The sequence below is a fragment of the Amblyraja radiata genome, chromosome 7, assembly GCF_010909765.2.
Source record: "Amblyraja radiata isolate CabotCenter1 chromosome 7, sAmbRad1.1.pri, whole genome shotgun sequence".
In the NCBI taxonomy this organism is placed as follows: domain Eukaryota; kingdom Metazoa; phylum Chordata; class Chondrichthyes; order Rajiformes; family Rajidae; genus Amblyraja; species Amblyraja radiata.
This window is the reverse complement of record NC_045962.1, coordinates 64947519-64960287: the sequence shown is the minus strand read 5'-3', so window position 1 is coordinate 64960287 and position 12769 is coordinate 64947519. Positions and strand designations below refer to the sequence as shown.

Below are 12769 nucleotides of genomic sequence, written 5' to 3'. Positions count from 1 at the left end.
ACGCGAACTGCAGTGGGTCCAGGTTTTTGTCGATGTAGGAGTTGATTTGCTCCATGATCAACCTCTCAAAGCACTTCATCACCACCGGCGTTAGTGCCACTGGTCGATAGTCATTGAGGCATGTCACCTTACTCTTCTTGGGCACCGGTTTAATTGATGCCCTTTTAAAGCAGGTGGGGACCTCAGACCTCAGAAGTGAGAGGTTGAAAATGTCCGTAAAAACTCCCGCCAGTTGATCCGCACAGGTTTTTAGAACACGGCCGGGTATACCATCAGGTCCAGGTGCTTTCCGGGGGTTCACCCCTCTGAAAGATTTCCTGACATCGGCCTCTGTGACTGAGACTGAAATGCCATCACAGCGAATGGGGGATCGGGAAGGCACATCAGTATTCTCCCTGTCAAAGCGTGCGTAAAACGCATTGAGCTCGTCAGGGAGTGATGTTAAATCAGGAGAGTAAAAGCTTCTTTAGGTATGTGAAGAGGAAAAACTAGTTAAGACCAAAGTTGGACCCATGAAGACTGAAAAAGGTGAATTTATTATGGGGAACAAGGAAATGGCAGATGATTTCAACTGGTACTTTAGATCACTAAGGAAGACACAAACAATCTTCCTGATATAGTAGTGGTCAGAGGATCTGGGGTGACGGAGGAACTGAAGGAAATCCACATTAGGCAGGAAATGGTGTTGGGTAGACTGATGGGACTGAAGGCTGATAAATCCCCAGGGCCTGATGGTCTGCATCCCAGGGTACTGAAGGAAGTGGCTCTAGAAATTGTGGATGCATTGGTGATAAATTTCCAATGTTCTATAGACTCAGAATCAGTTCCTGTGGATTGGAGGGTAGCTAATGTTATCCCAATTTTTAAGAAAGGCGGGAGAGAGAAAACAAGGAATTATAGACCTGTTAGCCTGACATCGGTGGTGGGGAAGATGCTGGAGTCAATTACAAAAGATGAAATAGCCACACATTTGGATAGCAGTAACAGGATCGGTACGAGTCAGCATGGATTTACGAAGGGGAAATCATGCTTCACTAATCTTCTGGAATTTTTTGAGGATGTAACTAGGAAAATGGACAAGGGAGAGTCAGTGGATGTAGTGTACCTAGACTTTAAGAAAGCATTTGATAAGGTCTCGCATAGAAAATTAGTGGGCAAAATTAGGGCACATGGTTTTGGGGGTAGAGTGCTGACATGGATAGCAAATTGGTTGGCAGACAGGAAACAAAGTGTAGGGATTAACGGGTCCCTTTCAGAATGGCAGGCAGTGACTTGTGGGGTACCGCAAGGCTCGGTGCTGGGACCGCAGCTATTTACAATATACATCAATGATTTGGATGAAGGGATTCAAAGTAACATTAGCAAATTTGCAGATGACACAAAACTTTGTGGCATTGTGAACTGTGAGGAGGATGCTATAATAATGCAGGGTGACTTGGACAGGTTGGGTGAGTTGCCAGAAGCATGGCAGATGAAGTTTAATGTGGATAAATGTGAGGCTATCCACTTTGGTTTAAAAAACAGGAAGGCAGATTACAATCTAAATGGCGTAAAGTTGGGAAAAGGGGAAGTACAACGGGATCTGGGGTCCCTTGTTCATCAGTCTATGAAAGTAAGCATGCAGATACAGCAGGCAGTGAAGAAAGCGAATGGCATGTTGGCCTTTATAACAAGAGGAGTCGAGTATAGGAGCAAAGAGGTCCTTCTGCAGTTGAATAGAGCCCTAGTGAGACCACAACTGGAGTATTGTGTGCAGTTTTAGTCCCCAAATTTGTGGAAGGACATTCTTGCTATTGAGGGAGTGCAGCGTAGGTTTACAAGGTTAATTCCTGGGATGGCAGGGCTGTCATGTGCTGAGAGACTGGAGCGGCTGGGCTTGTAGACTCTGGAGTTTAGAAGGATGAGAGGATATCTTGTTGAAACATATAAGATTGTTAAGGGTTTGCACATGCTAGAGGCAGGAAACATGTTCCTGATGTTGGGGGAGTCCAGAAACCAGTGGCCACAGTTTAAGAATAAGGGGTAAACCATTTAGAACGGAGACGAGGAAACACTTTTTCTCACAGAGAGTTGTGAGTCTGTGGAATTCTCTGCCTCAGAGGGCGGTGGAGGCCGGTTCTCTGGATACTTTCAAGAGAGAGCTAAATAGGGCTCTTAAGGATAGCAGAGTCAGAGGATATGGGGAGAAGGCACGAATGGGGTACTGATTGGGGATGATCAGCCATGATCACATTGAATGGTGGTTCTGGCTAGAAGGGCCGAATGGCCTACTCCTGCACCTATTGTCTATTGTCTATTGTCTATTGATATCACATCTGCTGCATGCCAGAAATTATGTTGAACGAATCCTCTCATCAACAAGACCAAAAAAGGGATGTCATTGTAGAGAGGTTGTGCAATTACGTTCAGGAACAAGTGCTGTTGATTTGTTGATCACAGCAAATATCGGGCATGTTTCCCAAGATTCATGGACTAAATTAATCATACAATATTACACTTTGAAACAATTAAGCTTAAATAATTTCCTCCTCAAACATCAAATCAAATGTTCAAACACGTTGTTAAGAACTAAGTACCGGCATCAGATCAGATTAGTTATTCCAGATATCGTGAATGACTCTAGATTATCTGGATGTATCCATAAAGGTAAACAGCAATCTCCAAGCATATGGCATTTTGAATAGATCCTGACCAGATAATAAGATTATAAATTGGTGAAATATAATATAATTTCTTCTCTACTATTTAAAATCGTAAAATTGTGAGATATCAGAAAAAGTAAATTGTTCATTTGAATTCTATTAATTTAAGAGATTGCTGAGCATGAACTTGTCAATTTCTCAAAATTGCACTGATCTGATGAAGTCCTACGTTGATTTGGAAAGTTACAGCTGTTCCCCAGCACTTACAATGTGGAATGTCCTCTGAATTTGCACTGTTGATACTTGTGGAGTAGAATTGCTTCAAAACATAAGTAAATATCAGGCAATTTATGATGTTTACAAACCTAGTGATTTTACATGATTTTTGTTTTGTATTGAATTATTTGATAGTATGCTTTATTTTGTTAATATTTGGTAACTTTAAGATGTAAATAAATGAGAGAGACATTAGGAAATGCTGAATTTATTTATTTAATGCTTTATTATCATCTGTTTTATGGATGGGGCAAGTACAGCACCTTGCTATCTTCCCCCCATCCATCACACCTGGTGGCCATTATATTGCAGAAGACTTCATGCTCTGCAGAACTCATTATTTTGGGTTAAATAATTTTTGAACAATAAGATCACAAAAGTATAAAAGGGTTTTTACTTGCCATTTTGATCAGTAGCAATTTTGGGTAACTCAAAATTGCCAATACATTCTGATATCTGCATTGAAGATCATTTTCTGTCCACTGATGCTGCAAGACCTCCAGAATGCTTTGAGCATTTTCAATGTTACAGTACTTCTAGTAGAATTCGAAGAACAACTTTTGCTTTTATCGTCCCAACCCACAAGTTTTCTGGAGTAGAAATGCAGTGTAAAACACAAATTGTGATATGATGAGACTAGAGTTTAACAAATGTGTGCTAAATGGGTATTTCATGACTCATGAAACTGAGATTAACTATTATGCAGATCAGAATCAACATTTTTCCTAGCTTTCCCTGTGGAAAATAGAAGAAACTCTCTACATTTCCCCCAGGAGATTTTCCACATGAAAATGGTTTCTCTAAATTGGCAGAAGTTGTGAAATAAAAACGATTATTTGTTGTCATGCAATTTGAAGTAATTTGGACAGAATTCCCTGGTCACTTCTGCCTTCTTGATCAGCTTCTGATTTGATTATGTTACCATTAACAATTTAAGTAACTAATGTCTTAGGTATTTTATTTCAGTCATTACAGATAACCTTTATTGCTGTATTTTTTCCTAGTAACGACCGGCTCACCAAATCATCAGCAATGCCATTTTGGAGAGTTTGCTTGTAGAAATGGAAGATGTATTCAAGAGCGTTGGAAATGTGATGGTGATAATGATTGTTTTGATGGTAGTGATGAGGATCAAGATCTCTGTTGTAAGTTTCAAATAACAAATGTATCTTCAATTTTTTAACTTAAAAAAAAGTGATCTGAATATGTATTGTTACATTTTTATTTTATAAGCAGATATTCTATGGCCAGGGAATTAAAATTTAAAATAATTTAGCTTTTCCATTTTAAGACAAGTTCTCAGCAACCTTTTTACAACTGTCAACATTGGACTGCCTAATTTAGCCTGCAAGACTACATTTGAATGCAACTATAGTGATTTATTGTTCAGATATTCCAATTCATCAAAAATAATTTTAGACTTGTTGACACAACTGATTTGTTCTGTAAATTTTATTTTTGTCCATTTGCATTTTATGGATCAAATGACAGTGGTTTGATATGCAATTGGGAATAATCTGAAAGTAATGATCATTTATTTAATAGGTCGTAAAATTTACAAGTAAATCATTTGAATTTTTGCTATAAACTTTTGCATTTTAATAGTGCACCCATGCAGCCTACTGTTCGTGACAGGTAAAGTTATGAGAAAATGTTTGGAACAGAAATATCAATTCATTAGAAATAGCTACTTCAAACCTAAGGCAATGCATAATTCATTCATTTATCATAAATTCATACCACAGTTACAAATTGTATAGTTAAGATATTATTTACAGCTTTAAATTTAACTGATCAGCTAGAATTATGTGCTTTCCAGATAATAGTACATGTCCTGCTAATCACTTCAGATGCCAAAATAATCGCTGCATCCCTAAAAGATGGCTTTGTGATGGAGCCAATGACTGTGTCAGCAATGAAGATGAATCAAATGAAACTTGTTCAGGTACTACCCACAGTTGATTTAAATATAATCTTAGAAGCTGGATGTATAACAGTCTTGAAGCTTCGAGCCTTGTTTAAATAATGTTCTTCTCTTGCATTACTTTAGTTATCCACCTTAACAAACAGAAGGAATATGTTGTGGAACTATTGGAACATATATTGCCAATGTTGACATTTTTAAATTATACAAGAGTCACATGTGTCTTTGTCATGCTAAAAATATTTTAACTCCAGCTAATTACAAGTACAAATTCATACATTTTTTTAATTGAAAGAATGAACCAATGTTAGTTATAATTTTTGTCGTTGAGCAATTGTTTTGATAAAGACCATGAGAGGTACAGTTTGAAGTAGGTCATTATTGTTAGCATTGATATGGGCTGTGTATTATGATTGCATTTTGATTCTCCAGAACTTTCTAAAATATAGCGAAGCCTTGATATACATTGTCCAATAGTGCATTTGGGAAAGAGGACATAATCTCTTAAATGCAGTGCAATACCATTTGTGTAAAATATGCATCTCTTCTTGCTGATGTTTCCTGTAATTCATGCCATAATGATTTATGAACTTTAGTGACTGTACAATATTTCCTGAAAATTAATATAATGCATAATTAGAGCTAATATTATAAGAGGGATGTGGCTTTTTAACGCTGATGAATAATTACTTCAATCTGGTACTGCAATAATTAATTCAGGAACAATATGCTTATAAAATTAACATATGTGTACATTGTAAATTAATAACTATAACCTTTATGGTTCAACTATATTGCATTACAATAGTATTCATTATTATCCATAATTTCAAACTTAAAAAAAATAATTACCTTGCATTGATCATAGATTGCAATTTGGAAGACACACTCACAGTGCCAAATAACGAGGTTCATTCCGAACCTCAGGTACTGCCTGTGTGGAATTTGCAGGTTATCCCTGTGACTGCACAGATTTCCTCCAGGTGCTCTGGTTTCCTTTCACATCCTAAAAACATGTGGGTTGCAGGTTCATTGGCAACTGTAAGTTGCCCCCAAAATTGTGGATGAATGGTAAAATGTGGAAGAGGTTGAAGAGAATGTGCAGTGAATAAAATGTAATGGGTTACATGGGATTCGAGCAAAATGGATTAATAGTGGTTGGTGCGGACTTGATGGGCCGAAGGTTCTGTTTTAGTCCTGTTTTTATTCTGTATCTCTAAATGACTCCATGACTATTGCTCTAATTCTTTTGAAAATTAGGGAGGCACGGTGGCATAGCGGTAAAACTACTTCCTTACAGGGCAGGAGACCCGGGTTTGATCCCGACAACGGGTGCTCTCTGTACAAAGTTTGTACGTTCTCCCTGTGATCACATGCATTTTCTCCGAGATCTTCAGTTTCTTCCCACACTTTAAAGACTTACAGTTTGCAGGTTAATTAGCTTGGTATAAGTGTACATTGTCCCTAGTGTGAGTAGGATAGCATAAGTGTGCGGGGATCGTTGGTCAGTGCGGACTTGGTGGGCCGAACGGCCTGTTTCCACACAATATCCCTCAACTAAACTAAATTAAAATTAAGCAATTCATTAAACAAAATCTATTTGTAGAAATCCACCATTATAGCTGGAAACCATTAAATTGGTTAAATATTCTGTTTCTTATGAAAAACCCTGCTGCCTTATCTTTGGCAGGAAAATGTATTCCCTTGGTGTATTTTACAGAACTCTGACAAGTGAAAGATTTTTGGTAGTGTGTTGATTCCTATACATTTAATTTCTTATTTCAAAAATGATAGTTGAACCCTGAGTGCCTTCATACAGCAAATAAAACCCAGTGAAGAATAAATGCGGGATGGAGTCTGCTGTGAAATCTCCACAAGATAGACACTAAGCGTTGGAGTAACTCAGCGGATCAGGCAGCATCTCTGGAGAAAAAAGATAGGTGACGTTTCGTGTTTGGACCCTTCAGTCTGTCTTCGGTATATACCAACATCTTCAGTTCCTTTCTACACGTGAAATCTTCATGTTTGCTTAATGAATTTTTCAATGCACATTGATCCCTATTTTCCTCTTGGAATCCTTGGTCCATCACCATTCATTGTGAAGGATCATAGTGACAACATAATGTCTGTGGTAGTACAATACGATGTCTTGACCATCGGGTGGCGCTGCAAGTGGCAGCCTCACCAGCAGTTTGTCAGTCATTTCGATTTATTTTGTTTTTTTAGTATGTTTAAATGTATGTGTTAATGTTTCTCGGTATGTTTTTATGTGGGGGGTGGTGGGAGGAAAGGGGTTTCCAGTCCCTTACCTCGGCGGTGATGCGACTTTTCTACTAGTCACATTTGGCCTCCCTCGCGGCCTAACAACTTGGATTGGTGCGGCCTTTCCCGGAGACGGCCCAGAGCTTCAGCAGCAGGCGCGGCATGGACTTCCATCGTGAAGCCGGAAGAAAGTCTTTGACCGCCGGCCTGCTGACTTTAAATCATGAAGCCGCGGTCTGCGGAGCTTCTAGCAGCAGGCGTGGAGCGGACTTTACCATCCCAAAGCCAGGGATCCCTTGTCGGGGTTCACCAGAGAAGAGCTCCAACTGCTGGCCTGCCTGCAGCCTAAAACATCAAGAAGCTGCGGTCTCCAGTAAGAAAGTGGCCGATTTGGGCTCTCCAAGCCGCGTGTTTCAGGATGAGTTTGTTTCATCCATCCCAACGTCGGAGTTTCGATCATCCTGACGAGAGGGCCTGTACATCGGGCCGTCCGTTGCGTGGACTATGGAGGGTCAAGGCACCATACACGGGTGAACAAAAGGAGGAAGACTGACTGAACTTTATTGCCTTCCATCACAGTGATCACTGCGGTGGATGTTTATGTTAAGTTCTTTCATGTATTGTGTTCTTTTAATTGTATGGCTGCATGGTAACTCAAGTATCACTGTACCTCAATTGGTGCATGTGACAATAAATGTGAACTTGAACTTGAATACAGAAGCCCAAGGTAAATGGCAACAGCAGTGCACTGCCTTACAAATTACTGACTGAAGAAGGGTCTCGACCCGAAACATTGGCAATTCCGCCTCTCCATAGATGCTGCCTCACCCGTTGAGTTTCTCCAGCAATTTTTGTCGACCTTCGATTTTTCCACCATCTGTAGTTTGTTCTTAAACATATCCCATCAGGGTGATCTGCTGAGAATTCCCAGCATTTTTGTTTCATTTTGTTATTTATTCTTCCGTCATTGGGTCTCCTATGTTATGCCTTGGTATGGCACTCAAGTATGAAGTATGTTGTAAAGCAGCAATATGATTTTCAAAGGATGGAAATATGTCTGAGATGACATCAACATCTTGAAGAAGGTTCTCGTTTAGAAACGTCAGCCATTCCTTCTCTCCAGAGATGCTGCCTGCCCCACTGATTTACTCCAGCTTTTAGTGTCTATCTTTGGTTTATAACAGAATCAGCAGTTCCTTCCTACACATATTGATTAACTTACGTGTGACAAGCTATTTCATAATATGAGGGAAGCAATGTGACTTGGAGATGGGAAGCATGAAAGCTGAGTTGATCCAGCATTACGTAAGTGATGCACATTGTCAATTAGAATCTAAGCTCTGCGTCTACTGAATGACTCTATATTGGCAGTCAGTGTTGAGTGTAAGTAGGTAAAGTCTGAAGTCTTGAGTTTGAAAACCAGATCCTCACAAAGTACTTATCATTTGATTGAGATGGATCTGATTGAGACATTCATCCATGTGGCACAACAATAACACTGCATGTAGAGCCAACATCCTACCAAATGACACCAAAATGTGTCAGGATAGGCTGAACAGTCTTAATATAAACAGCCAGACAGAATATATGGCTTAAGTAGATGAAGGTGGTTTTGTTAAAATAATATTTGTGCATTTGTCTTGATTCAACCACATTTACACTATGGTCAAGAAAGCACACTGCTTCTCTACTTCCTCATAAGACTTAGGAAATTTGGCACGTCACCAATAAATCATGCCAATTTCTACAGATGCACCATATAGAAAGCATCCTCTGCGAATACATTACAAGTAATGTTGGCAGCTGCTTTGCCAAAGATAGTTCTCTACAAAGAATAAAAGCACGGTTGAGGGAACAGAATATTTTGTTTACATATCTGTTGTGGTGCTGCAAGTAAGCATTGCATTGTTCCATTTTGGGACATTTGACAATAAAACACTTGATTTTTGACTCTTGACTGCAAGGAATTGCAAAGAGTTGTGGATGTAACCCAGTCTATCACAAACCAGCCTCCCCCCACCATCGACTCAATTTCCACTTCACATTGACCCACTAAACCAGACAACATAATCGAGGACTATATACAACAGGGTAATTTCTAGAGATGCTGCCTGATCAGTTTAGTTTATTGTCACATTTACCAAGGTACAGTGAAAAGCTTTTGTTGCATGCAAACGAGTCAGCAAAAAGATAATACATGATTATTATCGATCCATTTACTGGGTTTAGATACATGATAAGAGAATAACGTTTAGTGCAAGGTAAAGTCAGCAAAGTACGATCAAGGATAGTCCGAAGGTCATCAAAGAGGTAGATAGTAGTTCAGCACTGCTCTCTGGTTGTGGCAGGACAATTCAGTTGCCTGATAACAGCTTGGAAGAAACTGTCCCCGAATCTGGTGGTGTGCATTTTTACATAAACCTTTTGCCTGATGGGAGAGGGGAGTTGAGGGCGGGGCCAGGGTGCGACTCATTCTTGATTATGCTGCTGGCCTTGCCGAGGCAGCGTGAGGTATAAATGGAGTCAATAGAAGGGAGGTTGGTTTGTGGGATGGTCTGGGCTTCATCCACAATTTGATGCAATTTCTTGCGTTCTTGGATGGAGCTGTTCCCAAACCGAGCTGTGATGCATCTTGATAAAATGCTTTCTATGGTGCATCTGTAGAAGTAAGTGAGAGTTGTAGGGTCATGCCAAACTTCCTAAGCCTTCTAAGGAAGTAGAGGAATTGCGTTATTGAGTTTCCATTGATTTTTTTGTAAACTAGCATCTGTAGTTCCTAATATCTACAAGATAGTATTTTTATGTACAATTTGCACAGAGAACACAAGCTCTGGAGGGCCTGATTATTGACTTGCATGTCTTCATTCACTTATTCAGGTGCTGACTAATCACTTATTCACTTATTGACTTACATGTCATCATTCACTTATTCAGGTGCTGAATGATTTAACAACAAATCCTTAAAGATTTATATTATATCTTTTATTTTTATTTTTGTTTTCTTTAGCAGATGGGAAATTGCTCATCCAGTGCCAGCAAAACATTTCAGCTCATAACTCTGATGTTAACTTTCTATAAATGCTACACTAATTTATTTGTGTTCTTTTCACATGGAAGGTAAACACACTTAAAGTTCCTCCTGTTGAAATTTGCTCGCTCTAGCTGTGTGCGAATCCCCAGTGGAGACAAGCTATCGAGATTTATATTCATAGTCTTGATCTTAAATATTAATGGCCTTATAATTGCCTTCTGCTCTTCCTATGTCTCCGTACAGAAGTTATAACAATGGATATTGCCAGTAATTTGTGGAGTATGTGCACCATGCAAATTCAGAAATATTGCCCATGACATTAGAGGTGTAGCAGGTCCTTCCATAAATCACTGGCTGCTTATCTTCATAGTACTTATCATTAAGCTTGCCAAATTATCCTTTTAAGAGGAAAATGTACCGCCATTGACAGCATTAATGGATTAGCACTCTTGCTTTTACCCCTTTGTGTTTCATTGCTCTTTGGCATCTGGACTGATTTATGAAGCTCAGGAAGCTATTTCTCAGTAATGAGGCTGACTAAGTATCTTAGTCCCAGTTCACGATAGATTTTCTTCCAAAATTAAACACTGACAAGTTTACCATTATGCCAAGAGTGGGAAACAATTCTTCATTTTACTTTCACTAACTGAGAAATTTGTTCTTGTTTCCAATCAACATTTCTACATCATGGCAACAATTTGATTGTTGATATTTTGCCTCTTGTTTAGTATGGCTTTAAGCGATACCACCAGAATGTATATTTCAAATTTTCCAAAAACCTGGAAAATCATGGAAGATGATGATCTATTGAAATAAATTGAGTTAGAACAATCTTTGCGTTTATACAAATTCATGAATTTTGTATCTTAATCTTTTAGTGGATTCAGTGAATTAAGACATTAACTGTAATTAGATCTTTGAAGAGATTGTTTTCAAGTAATAATTTCCCAGGGTTAAGAAAAAAATGGATTGCGATGAAACCTTTCACACAAAATTAGCAGGTTAGTTCTGTTGTTTGTGACTGGTATCAGCAATAATGCTATCATATTGAGATTGCTCTGACTGACGTTATTTCATGGTTCATTTATTTAATTTAAAGATAAGTGAATTATTAATACCATTCTAGGTTACCAAACATGAGCTAAATTGTGGTATATTGCCCAATTCTGTAAAGTGAGATTCTCAAGAGTGCAATTTCATTTGTGATTAAAACTTTACAGTCAATCGTACTCCTGTAACAATTGGCCTTTAAGCTCATTAAGCAACCAAAAAAAAAAAATTACAGTGCTATAAGTGTCCAAGTTAGTTAGAATAATTGCATTCATGAAGTTGTCAAGAACATTTTAAGAAGCATTTGCTCTTTGTTTCGGAATATTATGCCTGCTTGTAAGCTCCACAACAGGACAAAAAGGTGTATTGTTGATAAAATTGAAAGATTTTATATAACATCTTATGACAAATCTGCTGCAATAATTTGTGGAAGTAAAGATAGACAAGAAAGTCACTAGATGTTGTTTACTTAGGTTTTCGGATGGCCTTTGATAAAGTGTCGCACGTGAGGCTACTGAACAAGATGAGAGCCCATGGTTTTAGACGGAAGAAACAAGCATGGATAGAAAATAGGCCACATGGCAGAAGGCAAAGTGTGGGAAACAAGGAGGGATTTTTCTGGTTACCTGCCGAGGTATTCTGCAGTGGTCAGTGTTGGGCCCGCGATCTTTCACGTTGTATATTAATGATTCGGATGATGGAATCGATGGGTTTGTGGCCAAGTTTGTGAATGATACAAACGAGGAGGTAGTGCAGAGGAAGCAGGGAGTCTGCAGAAGGATGGCCAGGTTGAGTGAGTGGGCAAAGAGGGGCAGATGGAATACAGTATAGCAAATTGTGCAGTCATGCACTTTGGTAGGTGGTATAAAGGTATACACTCCTTTCTAAATGGGGAGAGGATTCAGAAATCTGAGGTGCAAAGTGGCTTGGGAATGCTGTTGAAGAATTCCCAAAAAGTTTATTTGCAAGTTGAATCAGTAGTAAGGAATGCAAACACAAAGTTAACATCCATTTCAAGAGTTTAAGAAGGAACTGCAGATGCTGGAAAATCAAAGGTACACAAAAGTGCTGGAGAAATTCAGCGGGTGCAGCAGCATCTATGGAGCGAAGGGAATAGGCAACGTTTCGGGCCAAAACCCTTCTTCAGACTGATGTAGGGTAGGGGTTGGGGAGAAGAAAGGAAAAAGGAAGAGGAGGAGCCAGAGGGCTGAGGGAGAGCTGAGAAGGGGAAGAGACAGCAAGTGCTACGGGAAATTGGTGAATTCAATGTTTATGCCATTAGGGTGCAGACGGCCCAAGCGGAATATGAGGTGCTGTTCCTCCAATTTGCGGTGGTGCTCACTCTGGCCATGGTGGAGGCCCAGGGCAGAGAGGTCAGATTCGGAATGGGAGGGGGAGATGTCCATGAATTGCTTCTCTTTCATTTCCCTCCTCAATTATTAACCTCCTCTTATTTCCCCATCTTCACTTGGACTCCCCAGTCCTTACAACATCACCCTCCGTTTTGCCCTCTTCCATCCCTACCTTCCATGCAATGAGAAAATCTCTCCGCCTCCCACATCATGGATTTCTGCTTTTCATCCT

General features: G+C 39.4%; 1 protein-coding gene across 1 annotated transcript in view; it reads left to right on the top strand.

The window, feature by feature from the left end:
- The window catches only part of lrp1b (LDL receptor related protein 1B), a 1292371-nt gene that overhangs the window by 649229 nt on the left and 630373 nt on the right, over positions 1-12769 (top strand). The window contains exons 16-17 of the mRNA XM_033023505.1: positions 3923-4063; positions 4738-4863. Of these exons, the coding sequence (XP_032879396.1) occupies positions 3923-4063; positions 4738-4863 (267 nt within the window). The remainder of the gene's footprint in view (positions 1-3922; positions 4064-4737; positions 4864-12769) is intronic.